Source organism: Ambystoma mexicanum, chromosome 3q (assembly GCF_040938575.1).
Source record: "Ambystoma mexicanum isolate Mex_15411 chromosome 3q, UKY_AmexF1_1, whole genome shotgun sequence".
Taxonomy (NCBI): domain Eukaryota; kingdom Metazoa; phylum Chordata; class Amphibia; order Caudata; family Ambystomatidae; genus Ambystoma; species Ambystoma mexicanum.
In genome coordinates, this window is record NC_090926.1 from 1,278,647,765 (window position 1) to 1,278,672,827 (window position 25,063).

General features: G+C 54.0%; 1 protein-coding gene across 2 annotated transcripts in view; it reads right to left on the bottom strand.

The window, feature by feature from the left end:
- LOC138447874 (E3 ubiquitin-protein ligase Rnf220-like) overlaps positions 1 to 24,722 on the bottom strand; it is a 160,977-nt gene extending 136,255 nt beyond the window's left edge. The window contains exons 1-2 of one of the 2 annotated variants that reach the window (XM_069604337.1): positions 23,474 to 24,722; positions 9,295 to 9,892 (exon numbers count right to left, since the gene is read on the bottom strand). In XM_069604337.1, the coding sequence (XP_069460438.1) occupies positions 9,295 to 9,862 (568 nt within the window). In that variant the 5' untranslated portion in view covers positions 9,863 to 9,892; positions 23,474 to 24,722. The remainder of the gene's footprint in view (positions 1 to 9,294; positions 9,893 to 23,473) is intronic. The other variant, XM_069604338.1, reaches the window with a different exon arrangement.
- Positions 24,723 to 25,063: the final 341 nt, after the last annotated feature.

The window sequence follows — 25,063 nt, forward strand, 5'->3', positions numbered from 1 at the left end:
GACACGGCCAGAGCATCACACACCAGAGACTAGAGGAGAATAGGGGACACGGCCAGAGCATCACACACCAGAGACTAGCGGAGAATAGGGGACATGGACAAAGCATCAAAAACCAGGGACTTGGGGACAAGTACACAGCATCACATACCAGATACGAGGGGACAAGGGCAGACCATCACAAACCAGAGGCTAGAGGAGAATAGGGGTCACGGACAAAGCATCACACACCAGAGAATAGAGGACACAGCCAGAATATCACACACCAGAGAATAGAGGAGAATAGGGGACACGGCCAGAGCATCACACACCAGAGACTAGAGGAGAATAGGGGACACGGCCAGAGCATCACACACCAGAGACTAGAGGAGAATAGGAGACATGAACAAAGCATCAAAAACCCCGGACTAGTGACAAGTACACAGCATCATCTTCAGTTCCGGAAGCACCTCAAAACCTTTCTCTTTGCGTCTGCTTTTTCTCCTCCTCTCCCTTGCTGATTTCTTGGCTGACACTGAAACTACACTGGTTACCTGGCCACCCTCTGATCTCGGGCCCAGGTCCACTCCCCTGCCAGTCGCACTCCTGCACTGCCTTCCTGGCAACCCCATCACTTGGGGACTGTTTCAGTAGCCCTACAGTCCCACTACCAGCACTTGACACCTGACGTCTGCACTTACCCTTGCACTTGCCACCTGCTGGCTGTAATTTTACTTATTGTTATTTATTGTCTTATCCCATGTACTGCACTGTTCCCTCCCCTCCCCCTTGCACTTCCCCCCTTCCCCTTCACATGCACTTGCACGATCTGAATGACACCTGGCCTAGTAGGATCTTTGTCTGTGTTCCCTCTGTTTCCCCTCCCTTGCCTCCTCGCGCCTTGAAATACTTGTGCATAGGCGTGTTATAAATGCCATATCATATCATATCATATCACACATAGGATACGAAGGGACAAGGACAGAGCATCACAACCAGAGACCAGGGAAGAATAGGGGTCACGGCCGGAGTATCACAAACCAGAGACTAGAGGAGAATAGGGGACATGGACAAAGCATCAAAAACCAGGGACTAGGGGACAAGTACACAGCATCATACACCAGATATGAGGGGACACGGCCAGAGCATCACAATCCAGATACTAGGGGACAAATATAGGGCACCACAAACCAGAGACTAGTGGAGAATAGGGGACATGGACAAAGGATCAAAAACCAGGGACTTGGGGACAAGTTTACAGCATCACACACCATATACAAGGGGACAAGGACAGAGCATCACAAACCAGAGACTAGTGGAGAATAGGGGACATGGACAAAGCATCAAAAAACAGGGACTAGGGGATAAGTACGCAGCATCACATACCAGATACGAGGGACAAGAACAGACCATCACAAAGCAGAGACTAGGGAAGAGTAGGGGTAAGGACAAAGCATCAAAAACCATTGACTTGGGGACATGTACACAGCATCACACACCAGATACATGGGGACAAGGACAGAGCATCACAAACCAGAGACAAAGGGAGAATAGGGGACATGGACACAGCATAAAAAAACAGGGACTAGAGGACAAGTACACATCATCACACACCAAATACGAGGGGACAAGGACAGAGCATCACAAACCAGAGACTAGGGGACGAGGAGAGATCACCACAAACCAGAGAATAGGGGAGAATAGGGGATAAGAAAAAAGCATCAAGAACCAGGGACTAGGGGACAAGTACACAGCATCACACACCAGATACGAGGGGACAAGGACAGAACATCACACACCAGACACTAGGGGACAAAGACAGAGCACCACAAATCAGAGACTAGCGGAGAATAGGGGACATGGACAAAGCATCAGAAACCAGGGACTAGGGGACAAGTACACATCATCACCCACCATATACGAGGGAACAAGGACAGAGGATCACAAACCAGAGACTAGCAGAGAATAGGGGGCATGCAGAAAGCATCAACAACCAGGGACTAGGGGACAAGTACACATCATCACACCCAATATACGAGGGGACAAGGACAGAGTATCACAAACCATACACTAGGGCATGAGGACAGATCACCACAAACCAGAGACTAGGGGAGAATAAGGGACATGGACAAAGCATCAAAAACCAGGCACTAGGGGACAAGTACACATCATCACACACCAGAAGATACGAGGGGACAAGGACAGAGCATCACAAACCAGAGACTAGGGGTCGAGGACAGAGCATCACAAACCAGAGACTAGCGGAGAATAGGGGACATGGACAACGCATAAAAAACCAGGAACTAAAGGATAAGTACACAGCATCACACACCAGATACGAGGGGACAAAGACAGAACATCACAAACCAGAGACTAGGGGACAACGACAGGGCACTACAAACCAGAGACTAGCCGAGAAGAGGGGACATGGACAAAGCATCAAAAAGCAGGGACTTGAGGACAAGTAGACAGCATTACACACCATATACGAGGGGACAAGGACAGAGCACCACAAACCAGAGACTAGTGGAGAATAGGGGACATGGACAAAGCATCAAAAACCAGGGACTAGGGGACAAGTACACAGCATCACACACCAGATACGAGGGGGCAAGGACAGACCATCACAAACCAGAGATAAGGGAAGAGTAGGGGCAAGGACAAAGCATAAAAAATCAGGGACTAGGGGACAAGTACACAGCATCACACACCAGATACGAGGGGACAAGGACAGAGCACCACAAACCAGAGACTAGGGGAGAATAGGGGACATGGACACAGCATCAAAAACCCGGCACTAGAAGACAAGTACACATCGTCACACACCAGATACGAGGTGACAGGGACAGAAACTCACACACCAGAGATTAGGGGACAAACACAGTGCACCACAAACCAGAGACTAGCGGAGAATAGGGGACATGGACAAAGCATAAAAAACCAGAGACTAGGGGACAAGTACACAGCATCACACACCATATACGAGGGGACAAGGACAGAGCATCACAAACCAGAGACTAGCAGAGAATAGGGGACATGCACAAAGCATGAAAAAACAGAGACTACGGGACACATACACAACATCCCACACCAGATACGAGGGGACAAGGACAGAGCATCACACACCAGAGACTAGGGGACGAAGACAGATCACCACAAACCAGAGACTATGGGAGAATAGGGGACATGGACAAAGCATCAAACACCAAGGACTAGGGGACAAGTACACATCATCACACATCAGAAGATACGAGGGGACAAGGAGGGAGCGTCACAAACCAGAGACTAGGGGTCGAGGACAGAGCATCACAAACCAGAGACTAGCGGAGAATAGGGGACATGGACAACACATAAAAAACCAGGGTCTGGGGATAAGTACACAGCATTACACACCAGATACGAGGGGACAAGGACAGAACATCACAAACCAGAGACTAGGGGACAAAGACAGAGCACCACACACCAGAGACTAGTGGTGAATAGGGGACATGGACAAAGCATCAAAAACCAGGGACCTGGGGACAAGTACACAGCATCACTCACCATATACGAGGGGACAAGGACAGAGCATCACAAACCAGAGACTAGCGGAGAATAGGAGACATGGACAAAGCATAAAAAAACAGGGACTAGGGGACAAGTACACAGCATCACACACGGGGACAAGTCCACAGCATCACACACCAGATACAATGGGACAAGGACAGAGCATCACAAACCAGAGACTAGGGGACAAGGACAGAGCACCAGAAACTAGGGGACAAGTACACAGCATCACACACCAGATACGCGGGGACACTGACAGAGCATCACACACCAGAGATAGGGGAGAATAGGGGCATGCACAAAACATCAAAAACCAGGGACTAGGGGGACAAGTACACAGCATCACCCACCAGATATAATGGGACAGGGACAGGGCATCACAAACCAGAGACTAGGGGACAAGGACAGAGCACCACAAACCAGTGACTAGGGGATAAGGACAGAGCACCACAAACCAGGAACTAGGGTTCAAGGACAGAACACCGCAAACCAGGTACTAGGGGACAAGGACACAACATCACTAATCAGGCATTAGGTGTCATGTAAAAGCACAAACAACGGACTAAGGGACAAGGACAGAGTTTCACTAAGGGAGTAGGGTGCCTGGGCAGAACCTCACAAACCCGGACTATGGGACAAGGGCAGAGCATCACAAACTAGAGACTAGCAAACAAGAACAGAGCACAACAAACCAGGGACTAGGGAGCAAGGACAGATCATCACTAAGCAGGCACTAGGTAACATGGACAGACCACCAGCAAGCCTGAACTAGGAAACAAGAACGGAGCATCAAAAACCAGGGACTCGGGGACAAGGACAGAGCACCACAAACCAGAGACTAGGTGAGAGCAGGGGACAAGGACAAAGCCTCAAAAACCATGGACAAGGAGACAGTGGCAGACCATTAAAAACTAGGGACTAGAGGAGACTAGGGGACAGGGATAAAGCTTCAAAAACCAGGTACTAAGTGACAAGTACACAGCATCACAAAGCAGATATGAGGGGACAAGGAAAGAGCATCACAAACAAGCGTCTAGGGGACATTGACAGATCACCACAAACCAGAGACTTGGGGACAAGCACAGAGCACTTCACACCTGGAACCAGGGGACAAGGACAGAGCACTGTAAAGCAGGGACTAGGGAATAAAGAAGCAACATCACCAACCAGACATTAGCTGACATGGACAAAACACAAAAAATCATGTACTAGGAGAAAAGGACAGGGCACTGCAAACCAGGGACTAGGGGCAAGGACAGGTCATCACTAACCAGGCACTATGTGACAATGGACATATCATCAAAAACCAGGGACTAGGGTACAAGGACACAGCACTAGGGGACCAGGACAGAGCATCACAGACCAGAGACTAGGGGACAAGAAAAGAGTAACACAGACCAGGGGATAAGGACAGTGCACCAAAAACCAGGGACTGGGGGACAAGGATAGTGCATCATTAACCAGGCACTAGGTGATATGGACAGCCACCACAAACCAGGAACTAGGGTACTAGGACAGAGCATTACAAACCACGTACTAGGGGATAAGAAGATATCATCACAAACTAGGCAAGGGACTACGGGATACGGACAGAACACCACAAACCAGGGACTAGAGGACAAGGACAAAGCACCATATACGAGCGACTAGGGGACATGGACAGATGACCACAAACCAGGGACCAGGGGACAAGGACAGAACATCGCAAACCAGGGAATAGGGGACAAGGACAGTGCATCATTAACTAGGTACTGGGTGACATGGACAGACACCACGAACCAGGAACTAGAGGACAAGGACAGAGCATCACAAACCAGGGACTAGGGTATATGGACAGAGCATCACAAACCAGGGACTAGGCACATGGTCAGAGGACCATATACCAGGGACTAGGGGACACGGACAGAGTATCAGTAAGCAGGCATTAAGGGACAAGGGCATAGCATTACAAACCAGAGACTAGGTGACATGGAAAGAGAGATACAAACCAGGGACTAGGCGACACAGACAGTGCACCACAAACCAAGGACTGGGGAACAAGGACAGAGCATCAGTAACCAGGCAGTAGGGGACAAGGGCAGAACATTACAAACCAGAGACTAGGTGACATGGACAGAGAGCCACAAACCAGGGACCAAGGGACATGGACAGCACATCACAAATCAAATTCTACGGGACAAGGACACCGCATCACAAACCAGAGACTAGAGGACAAGGACAGAGCATCACAAACCAGAGACTAGGGGAGACTAGGGGACAAGGACACATCATCACAAACCAGACACTAAGGGACAAGGACAGAGCATCAAAAACCATAGATTGGGGCAAGGACAGAGCACCAAAAACCAGGAACTAGGGACAAGGACACAACATCACTAACCGGGCACTAGGTGACATTGACAGAGCACAGAAAAACAGGGACTACGGGGCAAGGACAGAGTATCACAAACCAGGGACTAGGGGACAAGGACACAACATCACACACCAGAGACTAGGGAACAAGAAGAGAGCACCACAAACCAAAGACTAAGGGACAATGACACTGCACCAGAAACCAGATACTAGTGGAGACTAGGGGACAAGGATAGAACATAAAAAACCAGGGATTAGTGGACAAGGACACAGCATCACAAACCAAAGACTAGGGGCAAATAACACAAGATCACTAACCAGGCACTAGGTGAAATAGACAGAGCATGCAAAAACAGGGACTAGGGGACAAGGACAGAGTATCAAAAACCAGAAACTATGGGACAGGGCAGAGCATCAAAAACAGACACTAGGGGACAAGAACAGAGCACCACAAAGCAGGGACCAGGGGACAAGGCTGAGAACCGCAAACCAAGGACTAGGGGACAAGGACAGAGCATCACAAACCAGGCACTAGGTGACATGTACAGAGCACCACAGGCCAGGCACTAGGAGACATGTATCGGGAGGATAGCTCAGTGGCAACGTGCTTGTCTTGGAAGCAAGACGACACAGAGCAACACGGGTTTGATCCCCGGGTCCGCGCTTAGAAACCTCTGGGTATTAAGCGCGTTATAAACAACCTATCATATCATATCATGTACAGAGCATCACAAACCAGATACTATGGGACAAGGACAGAGCATCACAAACCAGAGACTAGGGGAGACTAGGGGACAAGGACAGAGCATCAAAAACCAGAGACTAGAGGAGAATAGGGAACATAGACAAAGCATCAAAAACCAGATACTAGGGGACAAGGACAGAGCCTAAAAAAACAGAGACTATGGGACAGGGGCCGTGCATCATAAAACAAGGACTAGGGGACAAGAACAGAGCACCGCATGCATGAGTGCCAGGTGAGCATAATATAGCACACATGTAATCTCCTAGGCGAGGCTCTCTGTCACACTGCTGTGTGAGTGATAGGGGAACCTAATATAGCCCTCATATCTCCTAGGAGAGGATCTCTATCTCACTGCTGCATGAGTGCTAAGGGAACATAATTAAGAACACATGTCATCTCCTAGGAGAGGCTCTATTTCACACTTGTGCATGAGTGATAGGGGAGCCTAATATAGCACACATACATCCCCCAGGAGAGGCTCTTTATCACACTGCTGCATGAGGGCCAGAGGAGCATAATTTAGCACACATACATCTCCTAGGAGAGGTTATCACACGGCTGCATGACTTATAGGGGAGCATAATATAGCACACGTCATCTCCTAGGAGAGGCTCTCTATCCCACTGCTGCATGAGTGCCAGTGAGGGCATAATATAGTACACATGTCATATCCCAGGAGAGACTCTCTATCACACTGCTGCATGAGTGATAGGGGAGCCTAATATAGCACACATACATCTCCCAGGATAGGCTCTCTATCACACTGCTGTGTGAGTGATAGGGGATCCTAATATAGCACACATATCATCTCCTAGGAGAAGCTATCACACTGCTGCGTGCGTGATAGGGGAGCCTAATATAGCACACATAGATCTCTAAGGAGAGGCTCTCTATCACACTGCTGCATGCTTACATGGGATGGGAAATGTGATATAGTGCACATAGCGCAGCCTGAGAGGGGCTTTTAACCACACTGTCTAATGATGGTCAGTCATTCTGGGTCTGGGGGTGGTTGTTATATAGTATAATTGTATCCTGGGAACGTCACATGACCAGGTGAGTGCTGAGGAAGTGTATACATCCTAAGAGAGGCTCTCAACCACATTGAAGCACGAGGGCTAGTGCCTGGGAAATGCCATATTCTAAGCGGGGGCTCCCATCACACTTCCGCGTGATTGCCAGTTTGCGGGCATGCTGCTCTTGGCTTCATTGCTTGAAAAAGTAAGGGGTACCTGCATTGAATCCCTGGTCCTTCAGGCAGTACACAGAAGAATATATAACACAATGGACCAGTGGATAGAGGATGACAATAAACACTCACTTTTTTCTTTCAAAACATTCTTTATGTCTATTTTATTCCCCAACATTGTTTTAAAGTTATAATCACATAATTCACTACAAAGAAAATCCTGCTCACATTTTGTTCCCCATCACTCATTCACATTCATACTCTCCTTGCAGCAGTATGTCTTGATTTTACACAAAATGACAGTCTAGCATCCGTCACTTTCCACAATTGTTAATTGACACAGTATTAGGTTCCCTTTCTTCAATATAGGTGACACAGTCTGTATTTAATATTCCAACAGATTTTTAAGTCGACACGTGTTCCGGTTGTCATAGCAGGACATCACAGATAGTGTCCTTCTGTTGTTGCAACCTTTGTCAGGACAAGAAACGAAGTACCAATTGTGTCTTGTTTCACATACACTGGGGTGAGCCACACCATCTCCACATTTCATTCATAGGGGAGATACAGATGTAATGGACAAATCCCAACTCCACTTTCAGAGTTAACCAGTTTATTGTGGTCTATCTCTAACTCGGACCACAGCCCCATATCTATTCCGGGTTCACTTCTCTCACTTTATTGAGCATATAACCACAGTGTTGTCTCTCCTGGTGTAGTGTAGGTTCCTTTTAGTCACTGGTATAAGTCAGAGGTTGACCATCACTGTTTCTGGTAAATCAGTCTCAGGTGTGTGTGCCTAAGTATATAGATGGCACTCTAGATTCTTCGCACTCTAAACTCGCCCGCGATGGAGTGAAGACGCCAAAGTCTTTTTGACAAGCTCTCACAGCACACTTGGCGTGCAAAGAATCTAGAGTGTCAGCTATATACCTACGCACACACACCTGAGACTGATTTACCAAAAAAAGTGATGGTCAACCTCTGACTTATACCAGTGACTTTGTTTCTTGTCCTGATGAAGGTTGCAACAACAGAAGGACACTATCTGTATTGTCCTGCCTTGACACCCAAAACACGTGTCGACTTAAAAATCAGTTGGAATATTAATATACAGACTGTGTCACCTATATTGAAGAAAGGAAACCTAATACTGTGTCAATTAACAATTGTGGAAAGTGACGGATGCTAGACTGTCATTTTGTGTAAAATCAAGACATACTGCTGCAAGGAGAGTATGAATGTGAATGAGTGATGGGGAACAGAATGTGAACAGAATTGTGTACATTTTGTAGTGAATTATGTGATTATAACTTTTAAAAAACAATTTTTGGAATAAAATAGACATAAAGAATGTTTTGAAAGAAAATAGTGAGTGCGTGTTTATTGTCACTTGCCCTCGTTGCGTCATCAGTGCCAGTGTGGAGGGGTTTGCTCCTCCCAATGCAGTTTACTCATGAGATTGGATCCTGAGAGATCCTCTTACCGTGCTTGCTCATAGCCTGCGTGCAGGGTGGGGACCGCCTGTACTTGCTGGATCCCGGCGAGAGGGTTTCTATCCCATTGGCCATCTCACGAGACATGGGGTTGCGCTGGGCTTCCAGCCCTTTGTCCAGACCAAGGTACCGCACCTGAGGGGGGTCTGACCCACTCAGCATCTTTGCCCTCTTGCTCGATAGATATCCGGCCTGGAAGCACTCCATGTCCTCTGAAAGGTGGAAGGGCGGGAATGGGTGGAGGGCGCCGTAGCCAAGCATCCCCACGCTGCCGCAGTCTAGGCTGGGGTGCCCAAACTGCCGGTGCAAGGAGAGCAGGTGCGGGGGGTACTCCCTGCTTGCAGCGGGGGCACCCAGGCGGTCTGGGTGGTGGTACATGAGAGAATAGGCTGGGCTCAGGTAGGGCATTTGGTTTGACTTATCCATGCTCATAGATACACCAAAGTGCCTGGCTTGCTGGCAGGGTGTGTTTGTGCCGCGCGTGGCCTCGGCAGTGGACGTCAACACCAGCATTGCCGGTGCTGAGAGGGAATTGATGCGGCTGGATGAGTTATCCATCAATCGTGTTTTGGGTCTTCTGATGGCGCCCTGTGGAAGAAAAGAGATGAGTAAAAACATGGACTTCCATGACCCAGTCAATACACCTGAGTGTCAATGAAGGCCTCCATTACCCTCCCACTTGCAGAATCCCATTTGGTTCCCATGGTCCTATTATGGAGTGATCCAACCCTCTGTCACTATGGAATGCCATCAGCAGATCCAGCGGAAGAATGGAACCAAGGACTGGTGGCATGTGGCCCACGGTGGTGGAGAGCAATCACAGGACGGTTGGATGGTGGGACATGGGTAGATGTAGTGTAAGATGGCTGACACTTGGAGTGGAGCATGGACAGGTCAACAGAATTCAGCACAAGAAGCCGGAGAGTTGGCGGTAGACCCAGTAGACGTTCGGACATCGGTGGAATTGGGCAGACCCAACATGGTGCTGCCGATGGGTTGGAAGGCCCGACCAACATGGTGCTGCCGATGGGTTGGATGGCCAAATCCAACATGGTGCTGCCGATGGGTTGGAATGCCAGACCCAACATGGTGCTGCCGATGCGTCGGAAGGCCAGACTCAACATGGTACTGCTGATGGGTCGGAAAGCCAGACCCAACATGGTGCTGCCGATGGGTTGGAATGCCAGACCCAACATGGTGCTGCCGATGCGTCGGAAGGCCAGACTCAACTTGGTACTGCTGATGGGTCCGAAGGCCAGACCCAACATGGTGCTGCCGATGGGTCGGAAGGCCCGACCAACATGGTGCTGCCGATGGGTTGGATGGCCAAATCCAACATGGTGCTGCCGATGGGTTGGAATGCCAGACCCAACATGGTGCTGCCAATGCGTCGGAAGGCCAGACTCAACATGGTACTGCTGATGGGTCGGAAGGCCAGACCCAACATGGTGCTGCCGATGGGTTGGAATGCCAGACCCAACATGGTGCTGCCGATGCGTCGGAAGGCCAGACTCAACTTGGTACTGCTGATGGGTCCGAAGGCCAGACCCAACATGGTGCTGCCGATGGGTCGGAAGGCCAGACCCAACATGGTGCTGCCGATGGGTCGGAAGGCTAGACCCAAAATGGTGCTGCCGATGGGTTGGAAGGCCAGACCCAACATGGTGCTGCCGATGGGTTAGAAGGCCTGACCCAACATGGTGCTGCCGTTGGGTCGGAAGTCCAGACCCAACATTGTGCTGCCGATGGGTCGGAAGGCCAGACCCAACATGGTGCTGCCGATGGGTCGGAAGGCTAGACCCAAAATGGTGCTGCCGATGGGTTGGAAGGCCAGACCCAACATGGTGCTGCTGATGGGTCGGAAGGCCAGACCCAACATGGTGCTGCCGATGGGTTAGAAGGCCTGACCCAACATGGTGCTGCCGTTGGGTCGGAAGTCCAGACCCAACATTGTGCTGCCAATGGGTCGGAAGGCCAGACCCAACATGGTGCTGCTGATGGGTCGGAAGGCCTGACCCAACATGGTGCTGCAGATGGGTTGGAAGGCCAGACCCAACATTGTGCTGCCGATGGGTTAGAAGGCCTGACCAACATGGTGCTGCTGATGGGTCGGAAGGCCAGACCCAACATGGTGCTGCAGATGGGTTGGAAGGCCAGACCCAACATGGTGCTGCCGATGGGTTAGAAGGCCTGACCCAACATGGTGCTGCCGTTGGGTCGGAAGTCCAGACCCAACATTGTGCTGCCGATGGGTCGGAAGGCCAGACCCAACATGGTGCTGCCGATGGGTCGGAAGGCTAGACCCAAAATGGTGCTGCCGATGGGTTGGAAGGCCAGACCCAACATGGTGCTGCTGATGGGTCGGAAGGCCAGACCCAACATGGTGCTGCCGATGGGTTAGAAGGCCTGACCCAACATGGTGCTGCCGTTGGGTCGGAAGTCCAGACCCAACATTGTGCTGCCAATGGGTCGGAAGGCCAGACCCAACATGGTGCTGCTGATGGGTCGGAAGGCCTGACCCAACATGGTGCTGCAGATGGGTTGGAAGGCCAGACCCAACATTGTGCTGCCGATGGGTTAGAAGGCCTGACCAACATGGTGCTGCTGATGGGTCGGAAGGCCAGACCCAACATGGTGCTGCAGATGGGTTGGAAGGCCAGACCCAACATGGTGCTGCCGATGGGTTAGAAGGCCTGACCCAACATGGTGCTGCCGTTGGGTCGGAAGTCCAGACCCAACATTGTGCTGCCGATGGGTCGGAAGGCCAGACCCAACATGGTGCTGCCGATGGGTCGGAAGGCTAGACCCAAAATGGTGCTGCCGATGGGTTGGAAGGCCAGACCCAACATGGTGCTGCTGATGGGTCGGAAGGCCAGACCCAACATGGTGCTGCCGATGGGTTAGAAGGCCTGACCAACATGGTGCTGCTGATGGGTCGGAAGTCCAGACCCAACATGGTGCTGCAGATGGGTTGGAAGGCCAGACATGGTCGGGGATAAGTTGACTCAGTGCAGTTTAGGATGACAGAGATTTGCAGTAGACCTGCTTGATGGCTTGACATGGCTGGATGCAATGCAGACTAGTCGGGATTGAGTGATTGGAGAGCTGTTGGATGTGGAGATTCGTGGAAAGGGTGGTCCCTCACAGGTGTGAGAGCAGAGTAAGGACAGATAGAACAGATGTGGTGAAAAGCGGTGGACAGGTGACCAAAGGCACGGATGGCTGCGAGTTGACTCTAGACCCTTCGATGATGGGAGGCAGGTGGGGGAAGGTTGGCGGGTTGTGTTGTTGGGGTGATGGTTGTGGGGTGATTATAGAACTGTTGGATGTGAAGGAGGGTTGTAGAGAGCGTGGATCCAGGTAGGGGTGGGGATGAGTACAGAAGAGTTAGTAGACAACGGTGGAGACTGTGGCGAGAGGTCTCCCAGATGTGCGCAGAATGGAAGAGAGTGCGGAGAGTGCGTCCATTACACTTAAGCACGGCATCCAGATGTGGGACCAGGATAATGCAGTGTGGAGGAACGGGATGAGGATTGAAGGCGCGGATGTGATGGAAGGCCAGGATTCCATGGTTGAACAAGTCTCTTTAGCACTTTGGGGAAGTTGGGATATTGCGTGGGGGCAACACGTGACCACCCGCTGGTGGCAGGGGGCAAGGGGATGTGGTGAGGTTTGGGCCATGTAGGGATGGATTATATCAGTGTTAAGGAACTTGCTTTCAGGTCAGTAGGTTTGTGCTGAGCCATGTGGGGGAATGGGGGGAGGAAATAGTGTGTTGGCTTGCGTATGATGGCTAGTGTGTGTGTTGGATGTTGATCCAGGCAGGGCATGCCTGCGGGTGTTTTGGGTATGTAGGTACAGAAAGATCGATAAGAGTGTATGTGTGGAGGTACGGGCATAGAGAAAGAGGTAGAGGCAGCACATGTGCAGGCATAGAGAAAGAGGCAGAGGCAGCACAAGATCAGGCACTGTGAAAGGGAGAGACAGCCAGCACAGGTGCAGGCACTGTGATAGGGAGAGGCAGAGGCAGGCTGTGTGCAGGCGCTGTGATAAGAGAGACAGAGGCAGCAAAGGTGCAGGCACTGTGATAGGGAGAGGCAGAGGCAGCCTAGATACAGGCACTGTGATAGGGTGATACAGAGGCGGCATAGGTACAGGCACTGTGATGGGGAGAGACAGAGGTAGCACAGGTGCAGGCACTGTGATAGGGAGAAACAGAGGCAGCACAGGCACAGGCGCTGTGATAGGGAGAGACAGAGGCAGCACATGTGCAGGCACTGTGATAGGGAGAGGCAGAGGCAGGCTGTGTGCAGGCGCTGTGATAGGGAGAGACAGAGGCAGCACAGGCACAGGCGCAGTGATAGGGAGAGACAGAGGCAGCACATGTGCAGGCACTGTGATAGGGAGAGACAGAGGCAGCCTGTGTGCAGGCACTGTGATAGGGAGAGACAGAGGCAGTCTGTGTGCAGGTACTGTGACAGGGAGAGACAGAGGCAGCACAGGTGCAGGCACTGTGATAAGGAGAGACAGAGGCAGCACAGGTGCAGGCATAGTGATAGGGAGAGACAGAGGCAGCCTGTGCGCAGGCACTGTGATAGGGAGAGACAGAGGCAGCACAGGTGCAGGTACTGTGATAGGGAGAGACAGAGGCAGCACAGGTGCAGGTACTGTGATAGGGAGAGACAGGGGCAGCACAGGTGCAGACACTGTGATAGGGAGAGACAGGGGAAGCTTGTGTGCAGGCACTGTGATAGGGAGAGACGGGGCAGCACAGGTTCAGGCACTGTGATAGGGAGAGACAGGGGCAGCCTGTGTACAGGCACTGTGATAGGGAGAGGCAACCTAGGTACAGGCACTGTGATAGGGAGAGGCAGCATAGGTACAGGCACCGTGTTAGGGAGAGACAGAGGCAGCACAGGTGCAGGCACTGTGATAGGGAGAGACAGAGGCAGCCTGTGCGCAGGCACTGGAGAGACAGAGGCAGCACAGGTGCAGGCACTGTGATAGGGAGAGACAGAGGCAGCCTTTGCGCAGGCACTGGAGAGACAGAGGCAGCACAGGTGCAGGCACTGTGATAAGGAGAGACAGAGGCAGCACAGGTGCAGGCACTGTGATAGGGAGAGACAGAGGCAGCCTGTGCGCAGGCACTGGAGAGACAGAGGCAGCACAGGTGCAGGCACTGTGATAAGGAGAGACAGAGGCAGCACAGGTGCAGGCACTGTGATAGGGAGAGACAGAGGCAGCCTGTGCGCAGGCACTGTGCTAGGGAGAGACAGAGGCAGCACAGGTGCAGGCACTGTGATAGGGAGAGACAGAGGCAGCTTGTGTGCAGGCACTGTGATAGGGAGAGGCAGAGGCAGCACAGGTACAGGCACTGTGATAGGGAGAGACAGAGGCAGCCTGTGTGCAGGCATAGTGATAGGGAGAGACAGAGGCAGCCTGTGTGCAGGCATAGTGATAGTGAGAGACAGAGGTGCAGGCACTGTGATAGGGAGAGACAAAGGCAGCACAGGTGCAGGCACTTTGATAGGGAGAGACTGAGGCAGCATATTTGTAGAGGTGATAGAAAGAGACAGGGGTGATATAAAGAGACAGGGGCAGCATATCTATAACTTCTGGGTAGTCATTAATGCACACAGTGGATTCTTAAACTCTGGAAACACCATTCATGCAGGATCTCTCAAATCCTACTAAAGTATGGCACTGTGGTCCCTTAAACCGCTGAGTAGCGAGACGTTAGTGAAATGTGCCCATTCCGTGGCCTGCAGGTGAGGTAGATGGGCTTGGAATTGGGAGTGAAGTGTTAATGAATCATTTGGTTCTAGTTGCTCACCTGGAGGAGGTGACAGTCGAAGGGAAAGATGAGGCGCTCACCTGGAGGAGGTGACAGTGGAAGGAAACCATGAGGCGCTCACCTGGAGGAGGTGAAAGTGGAAGGGAAAGATGAGGCGCTCACCTGGAGGAGGTGACAGTGGAAGGAAACCATGAGGCGCTCACCTGGAGGATGTGACAGTGGAAGGGAAAGATGAGGCGCTCACCTGGAGGAGGTGACAGTGGAAGGGAAAGATGAGGCGCTCACCTGGAGGATGTGACAGTGGAAGGAAACCATGAGGCGCTCACCTGGAGGAGGTGACAGTGGAAGGGAAAGATGAGGCGCTCACCTGGAGGAGGTGACAGTGGACAGTGAAAGATGAGGCGCTCACCTGGAGGAGGTGACAGTGGAAGGAAACCATGAGGCGCTCACCTGGAGGAGGTGACAGTGGAAGGGAAAGATGAGGCGCTCACCTGGAGGAGGTGACAGTGGACAGTGAAAGATGAGGCGCTCACCTGGAGGAGGTGACAGTGGAAGGAAACCATGAGGCGCTCACCTGGAGGAGGTGACAGTGGAAGGGAAAGATGAGGCGCTCACCTGGAGGAGGTGACAGTGGACAGTGAAAGATGAGGCGCTCACCTGGAGGAGGTGACAGTGGAAGGGAACCATGAGGTGCTCATCTGGAGGAGGTGACAGTGGAAGGGAAAGATGAGGCGCTCACCTGGAGGAGGTGACAGTGGACAGTGAAAGATGAGGCGCTCACCTGGAGGAGGTGACATTGGAAGGAAACCATGAGGCGCTCACCTGGAGGAGGTGACAGTGGAAGGGAAAGATGAGGCGCTCACCTGGAGGAGGTGACAGTGGACAGTGAAAGATGAGGCGCTCACCTGGAGGAGGTGACAGTGGAAGGGAACCATGAGGTGCTCATCTGGAGGAGGTGACAGTGGAAGGGAAAGATGAGGCGCTCACCTGGAGGAGGTGACAGTGGACAGTGAAAGATGAGGCGCTCACCTGGAGGAGGTGACATTGGAAGGAAACCATGAGGCGCTCACCTGGAGGAGGTGACAGTGGAAGGGAAAGATGAGGCGCTCACCTGGAGGAGGTGACAGTGGACAGTGAAAGATGAGGCGCTCACCTGGAGGAGGTGACAGTGGAAGGAAACCATGAGGCGCTCACCTGGAGGAGGTGACAGTGGAAGGAAACGATGAGGCGCTCACCTCATCTGGAGGAGGTGACAGTGGAAGGGAAAGATGAGGCGCTCACCTGGAGGAGGTGACAGTGGAAGGAAACCATGAGGCGCTCACCTGGAGGAGGTGACAGTGGAAGGGAAAGATGAGGCGCTCACCTGGAGGAGGTGACAGTGGAAGGGAAAGATGAGGCGCTCACCTGGAGGAGGTGACAGTGGACAGTGAAAGATGAGGCGCTCCCCTGGAGGAGGTGACAGTGGAAGGAAACCATGAGGCGCTCACCTGGAGGAGGTGACAGTGGAAGGGAAAGATGAGGCGCTCACCTGGAGGAGGTGACAGTGGACAGTGAAAGATGAGGCGCTCACCTGGAGGAGGTGACAGTGGAAGGGAACCATGAGGTGCTCATCTGGAGGAGGTGACAGTGGAAGGGAACCATGAGGTGCTCACCTGGAGGAGGTGACAGTGGAAGGAAACCATGAGGCGCTCACCTGGAGGAGGTGACAGTGGACAGTGAAAGATGAGGCGCTCACCTGGAGGAGGTGACAGTGGAAGGAAACCATGAGGCGCTCACCTGGAGGAGGTGACAGTGGAAGGGAACCATGAGGCGCTCACCTGGAGGAGGTGACAGTGGAAGGGAACCATGAGGTGCTCACCTGGAGGAGGTGACAGTGGAAGGAAACGATGAGGCGCTCACCTGGAGGAGGTGACAGTGGAAGGGAAAGATGAGGCGCTCACCTGGAGGAGGTGACAGTGGAAGGAAACCATGAGGCGCTCACCTGGAGGAGGTGACAGTGGAAGGGAAAGATGAGGTGCTCACCTGGAGGAGGTGACAGTGGAAGGGAAAGATGAGGCGCTCACCTGGAGGAGGTGACAGTGGAAGGGAAAGATGAGGCGCTCACCTGGAGGAGGTGACAGTGGAAGGAAACCATGAGGCGTTCACCTGGAGGAGGTGACAGTGGACAGTGAAAGATGAGGCGCTCAGGTGACAGTGGAAGGAAACCATGAGGCGCTCACCTGGAGGAGGTGACAGTGGACAGTGAAAGATGAGGCGCTCAGGTGACAGTGGAAGGAAACCATGAGGCGCTCACCTGGAGGAGGTGACAGTGGAAGGAAACCATGAGGCGCTCACCTGGAGGAGGTGACAGTGGAAGGGAACCATGAGGCGCTCACCTGAAGGAGGTGACAGTGGAAGGGAAAGATGAGGCGCTCACCTGGAGGAGGTGACAGTGGAAGGAAACCATGAGGCGCTCACCTGGAGGAGGTGACAGTGGAAGGGAACCATGAGGCGCTCACCTGAAGGAGGTGACAGTGGAAGGGAAAGATGAGGCGCTCACCTGGAGGAGGTGACAGTGGAAGGGAAAGATGAGGCGCTCACCTGGAGGAGGTGACAGTGGACAGTGAAAGATGAGGCGCTCACCTGGAGGAGGTGACAGTGGAAGGAAACCATGAGGCGCTCACCTGGAGGAGGTGACAGTGGAAGGGAACCATGAGGCGCTCACCTGAAGGAGGTGACAGTGGAAGGGAAAGATGAGGCGCTCACCTGGAGGAGGTGACAGTGGAAGGAAACCATGAGGCGCTCACCTGGTGGAGGTGACAGTGGAAGGAAACCATGAGGCGCTCACCTGGAGGAGGTGACAGTGGAAGGGAACCATGAGGCGCTCACCTGAAGGAGGTGACAGTGGAAGGGAAAGATGAGGCGCTCACCTGGAGGAGGTGACAGTGGAAGGGAAAGATGAGGCGCTCACCTGGAGGAGGTGACAGTGGAAGGGAAAGATGAGGCGCTCACCTGGAGGAGGTGACAGTGGAAGGGAAAGATGAGGCGCTCACCTGGAGGAGGTGACAGGTTAAAGGAAAGGTATTAGGTGAAGAGGAACATGAGGTGGACACCAGGAGTCAATTATAGGTGAAGGGGAATGTGAGGTGCACACCTGAAGGCATGGACAGGTGAAGGGGAATGTGAGGTGCACACCAGGAAGCAGGAACAGGTGAATGGGAACATGGGGTGCACACCTGGAGGCAGTGACAGGTGAAGGGGAATGTGAGGTGCACACCAGGAAGCAGGAACAGGCGAATGGGAACATGGGCTTCACACCAGGAGGCAATGAAAGGTGATGGGGAATGTGAGGTGCACACCAGGAAGCATGGCAGGTGAAGGGGAGCATGAGGTGCACACCAGGAAGCATGGACAGGTGAAGGGGATCATGGGGGGCACACCAGGAGGCAGTGACAGGTGAAGGGGAACATGAGGTGCACACCAGGAAGCAGTGCCAGGTGAAGGGATACATGAGGTGCACACCAGGAAGTATGGACAGGTGAAGGGGAACATGAGGTGCCCACCAGGAAATATGGACAGGTGTACGGGTACATGAGGTGCACACCAGGAAGCATGGACAGGTGGACGGGAACATGAGGTGCACAACAGGAAGCCGGGACAGCTGAAGGGGAACATGAGGTGCACACCAGGAGGCCGGGACATGTGAAGGAGAACATGAGGTGCATAGAAGGAAGCAATAATAGGTGAACGGGAGCATGAGGTGCACACCAGGAGGCAGGGGCAGGTGAAGGGGAGCACGAGGTGCACACCAGGAAGCAGGGACAGGTGAAGGGGAGCACGAGGTGCACACCAGGAAAAAGGGACAGGTGAAGGGGAACGGGAACATGAGGTGCACACCAGGAGCCAAGGACAGGTGAAGGGGATCATGAGGTGCACACCAGGAGGCAGTGCCAGGATAAGCGAAACATGAGGTGCGCACCAGGAGGCAGGGACAGGTGAAGGGGAAAATGAGGTGCACACCAGGAGGCAAGGACAGGTGAAAGGGAACATGAGGTGCACACCATGAAGCAGTGCCAGGAGAAGCTAAACGTGATGTGCCCACCAGGAAGCATGGGCAGGTGAAGGGGAACATGAGGTGCACACCAGGAGGCATGAACAGGTGAAGTGGAACGTGAGGTGCACACCAGGAGGCAGGGACAGGTGAAGGGGAACATGAGGTGCACATCAGGAGGCAGGGACAGGTGAAGGGGTGAATGAGGTGCACATCAGGAGGCAGGGACAGGTGAAGGGGAGCATGAGGTGCACACCAGGAGGCAGGGACAGGTGAAGGGGGATGTGAGGGGCACACCAGGAGGCAGGGACAGGTGAAGGGGAGCATGAGGTGCACACCACGAGGCAGGGACAGGTGAAGGGGGATGTGAGGGGCACACCAGGAGGCAATGACAGGTGAAGGGAAACATGAGGTGCACACCAGGAAGCATGGACAGGTGAAGGGGATCATGAAGTTCTCACCAGGAGCCAGGTACAGGTGAAGGGGGACATGAGGTGCACACCAGGAAGCATGGACAGGTGAAGGGGAGCATGAATTGCACACCAGGAAGCATGGACAGGTGAAGGGGAACATGCAGTGCCCCCCAGGAAGCATGAACATGTGAAGGGGAACATGAGGTGCACACCAGGAGGCATGGACAGGTGAAGGGGAACATGAGGTGCACACCAGGAAGCATGGACAAGTGAAGGGGAACATGAGGTGCACACCAGGAAGCATGGACAGGTGAAGGGGGATATGAGGTGCACACCAGGACACAGGGACAGGTGAATGGGAACATGACGTGCCCCCCCCCCCCCAGGAAGCATGAACAGGTGAAGGGGAACATGAGGTGCACATAAGGAAGCATGGACAGGTGAAGGGGAACATGAGGTGCACACCAGGAGGCAGGGACAGGTGAAGGGGAACATAAGGTGCCCCCAGGAAGCCAGGAAGCATGGACAGGCGAAGGGGTACATGAGGTGCACTCCAGGAAGCAGGGACAGGTAAAGGGGAACATGAGGTGCACCCCAGGAGGCAGGGACAGGTGAAGGGGAACCTGGGGTGCACACCAGGAGGCAGGGACAGGTGAAGGGGAACATGAGGTGCACACCAGGAGGCAGTGACAGGTGAAGGGGAACATGAGGTGCACGCCAGGAAGCATGGACAGGTGAAGGGGAGCATGAGGTGCACACCAGGAGGCAGGTCCAGGTGAAGGGGGACATGAGGTGCACACCAGGAGGCAGTGACAGGTGAAGGGGAACATGAGGTGCACGCCAGGAAGCATGGACAGGTGAAGGGGAACATGAGGTGCACACCAGGAAGCATGGACAAGTGAAAGGGAACATGAGGTGCACACCAGGAAGAATGGACAGGTGAAGGGGAATATGAGGTGCACACCAGGACGCAGGGACAGGTGAAGGTGAACATAAGGTGCACCCCAGGAGGCAGACATGGGAAGGGGAACCTGGGGTGCACACCAGGATGCAGGGATAGGTGAAGGGGAACATGAGGTTCACACCAGGAGGCAGGGACAGGTGGGGGGAACATGAGGTGCACACCAGGAGGCAGGGACAGGTGAAGGGGAACTTGAGGTGCAGACCAGGAGGCAGGGACAGGTGAAGGGGAACATGAGGTGCACACCAGAAGGCATGGACAGGTGAAGGGGAACATGAGGTACACACCAGCTGCACAGAAGGAAGCATGGACAGGTGAAGGGGAACATGAGGTGCACAGAAGGAAGCACGGACAGGTGAAGGGGAACATGAGGTGCACAGAAGGAAGCATGGACAGGTGAAGGGGAACATGAGGTGCCCACCAGGGAGCATGGACAGGTGAAGGGGAACATGGGGTGCCCACCAGGAGGCAGGGACAGGTGAAGGGGAACATGAGGTGCACACCAGGAGGCAGGGACAGGTGATGGGGAACATGAGGTGCCCACCAGAAGGCAGGGACAAGTGAAGGGGAACATGGGGTGCACACCAGGAGGCAGGGACAGGTGAAGGGGAAGATGAGGTGCACACCAGGAGGCAGGGACATGTGAAGGGGAAGATGAGGTGCATACCAGGAGGCAGGGACAGGTGAAGGAGAAGATGAGGTGCCCACCAGGAAGAAGGGACAGGTGAAGGGGAACATGAGGTGCACAGAAGGAAGCAGGGACAGGTGATGGGGAACATGAGGTGCACACCAGGAAGCAGGGACAGGTGAAGGGGAACATGAGATGCATACCAGGAAGCAGGGACAGGTGAAGGGGAACATGAGGTGCACACCAGGAAGCCGGGACAGGTGAAGGGGAAAATGAGGTGCACAGAAGGAAGCATGGACAGGTGAAGGGGAACATGAGGTGCACACCAGGAGGCAGGGACTGTTGGAGGGGATCATGAGGTGCCCAAAAGGAGGCAGGGACAGGTGAAGGGGAACATGAGGTGCACACAAGGAGGTAGGGACAGGTGAAGGGGAATGTGAGGTACACACCAGGAGGCAGGGGCAAGTGAAGGGGAGCACAAGGTGCACACAAGGAGGTAGGGACAGGTGAAGGGGAGCATGAGGTGCACACCAGGAAACAGGGACAGCTGAAGGGGAACGGGATCATGAGGTGCACACCAGGAGGCAAGGACAGGTGGAGGGGATCATGAGGTGCACACCACGAGGAAGTGTCAGGATAAGTGAAACATGAGGTGCGCACCAGGAGGCAAGGACAGGTGAAATGGAACATGAGGTGCACACCAGGAAGCAGTGCCAGGAGAAGCAAAACTTGAGGTGCACAACAGGAAGCATGGACAGGTGAAGGGGAACATGAGATGCACACCAATAGGCATGGACAGGTGAAGTGGAACGTGAGGTGCACACCAGGAGGCAGGGACAGGTGAAGGGGAACATGAGGTGCACACCAGGAGGCAGGGACAGGTGAAGGGGTGAATCTGGTGCACATCAGGAGGCAGGGACAGGTGAAGGGCAGCATGAGGTGCACACCAGGAGGCAGGGACAGGTGAAGGGGAATGTGAGGTGCACACTAGGAGGCAATGACAGGTGAAGGGGAACATGAGGTGCACGCCAGGAAGCATGGACAGGTGAAGGGGATCATGAGGTGCACCCCTGGAGACAGGGACAGGTGAAGGGGAACGTGAGGTGCACACCAGGAGGCAGGGACATGTGAAGGGGAACATAAGGCGCACACCAGGAGGCAGTGACAGGTGATGTGGAAGATGAGGTGCACATCAGGAAGCATGGACAGGTGAAGGGGAGCATGAGGTGCACACCAGGAGGCAGGTACAGGTGAAAGGGGATATGAGGTGCACACCAGGAAGCATGGACAGGTGAAGGGGAACATGCAGTGCCCCCCAGGAAGCATGAACAGGTGAAGGGGAACATGAAGTGCACACCAGGAAGCCAGGGAGCATGGACAGGTGAAGGGGTACATGAGGTGCAGACCAGGAAGCAGGGACAGGTGAAGGGGAACCTGGGTGCACACCAGGAAGCCAGGGAGCATGGACAGGTGAAGGGGTACATGAGGTGCAGACCAGGAAGCATGGACAAGTGAAGGGGAACATGAGGTGCACACCAGGAAGCCAGGGAGCATGGACAGGTGAAGGGGTACATGAGGTGCAGACCAGGAAGCAGGGACAGGTGAAGGGGAACCTGGGTGCACACCAGGAGGCAGGGACAGGTGAAGGGGAACATGAGGTGCACACCAGGAGGCAGTGACAGGTGATGTGGAACATGAGGTGCACATCAGGAAGCATGGACAGGTGAAGGGGAGCATGAGGTGCACACCAGGAGGCAGGTACAGGTGAAAGGGGATATGAGGTGCACACCAGGAAGCATGGACAGGTGAAGGGGAACATGCATTGCCCCCCAGGAAGCAGGAACAGGTGAGGTGGAACATTAGGTGCACAGAAGGAAGCAGGAACAGGTGAGGTGGAGCATGAGGTGCACACCAGGAGGCAGGGACAGGAGAAGGGGAACATGTGGTGCACACCAGGAGGCAGGGACAGGCGATGGGGAACATGAGGTGCACACCAGGAAGCATGAACAGGTGAAGGGGAGCATGAGGTGCACGCCAGGAAGCATGGACAGGTGAAGGGGAGCATGAGGTGCACACCAGGAGGCAGGGACAGGTGAAGGTGTGCAGGAGGTGCACACCAGGAGGCATGAGACAGGTTGTCCTAAGACTGCTGTCCAATACACTGCTCGCCCTAATGGGAGGCAGAGTGTTTCCCTCGGAAGGGAGGGGACGGTCTCTTGCCCATTATGCACCAAACCTCTGTCACATTTTAAAGTTAGAGCCCCCAGCCTTTGAGAGTTGACTTATAGTCCCCCGCCTGCCCCCACTCCACCCAGTAGCAAGCGCCACGAAGCCAGTACTCACCTAACAAGTCCGCTGCACGCGCTGCTCCAGGCTGAAGAGTGCGGGCTGCTGCCTGCTCTTGGCGAGAGGGGACAGGCTGCTGGCTGCTCCTGGCGGGAGGGGGCTGGCTGCTGCCTGCTCCTGGCGGGAGGGGACAGAGTGCTGCTGCCTGCTCCTGGCGGGAGGGGACAGACTGCTGCTGCCTGCTCCTGGCGGGAGGGGACAGACTGCTGCCTGCTCCTGGCGGGAGAGGAGGACAGGGAGCTGAGGGGAGCCCCGGGCCACAGACTGCTCCGAGCTGCGGGGTGTAGATTGACCCGGGCCACAGACTGCTCCAAGCTGCGGGGTGTAGACTGCCCCGGGCCACAGACTGCTCCAAGCTGCGGGGGTGTAGACTGCCCCGGGCCACAGACTGCTCCAAGCTGCGGGGTGTAGACTGCCCCGGGCCACAGACTGCTCCAAGCTGCGGTGCTCCCCGCCCCCGGACCCTTGGCTGTAGCGACCCCCTGTTGCTTCCCACAGCTGTGTGAGCTCTGTGCTGTAAACTCTTTAGCGTGCCTTCCAGGGGCATCTCCTGCCCCCCCCCTCCCGCCCCTTCTCTGTGGGGTCGATTCTGCCCCTCTCTTTGTGCCCGAACTCTCTCTCTCTCAGCCCTTCACTTGTTCTGTTTAAGAGTCTCCTCCCTCTTCACCCTACCCCGCCTCTCGCCCCCAAGCTTTGCACCCCATCCTGTCTTCAGCCGCAGAATCAGCAAGTTTGGGACACGGGACCCCCTATCTCTGTAACCTCCACGCCAACGTGTGATGCCCCCTTGCCCCCCATATGTTGCACTGACTGCCCCTTGCACCGTGTGCCTCCTCCCTGCCCTGCTTTCTGATTCCCTGGCATTCGTTCCCCTGCCCCCCTTTACCAGCTGCACCCCCTTCTCCTATTCCATCTGGACTGCCGCGTTTCTCCCCTTCCCTCTTTTATTGTCCCATCGTTCTCACCCTCCATCCCCATTTTCTTACCCCTTTGTTCGTGCTTTTTCGCTGGCCCCTTACTCCTTCACCAACTCTTTACCCCCACAGGTCCCCTCTGTCCTGCTGCCCTTCGCCCCCCCTTTGGCCCGGATTCCCATCCCTCCTGCTGCCCCCCTCTCTATTCTTAAGAGGGTTGGGGGCGAGAGAGGAGGCAGGTCGCGGACGGTCCAGCTGCCCAGGGGGCACTTCCTGGCTATCGTATTCAGATGGACCTAAGCCCCCTCCCCTGGTGGAGGCTGTTTAAAGCAGATCAGTCGCCAGCTGTCCCCTTCCTGGAATAATCAGCTAAGCCTTTTCAGAGTCGGGGGTGGGTGGGGGGGAGAGGGGAGGGGGTGGCGGGGTGAGGGCAGGTGCTGCGTCTAGGCCGAGAGGGCATGACTACATAAACCACAATGCACTGCGAGTGGAAGGAAATCAACTTGTTGATGTCGTTCCCTGAACAGATGAGGGCAGAACCCTTAAATGAATCGCACTCATTCTTCTCTGGGTTCTAGGTCTACATCGCCAGGCTCCATCTAAGATGGTTTCTGACGCTGTGGGTTCTAGAGGTTATAGGTCAAAAGTTCGAATCAAAAGGACCGAAAACAAA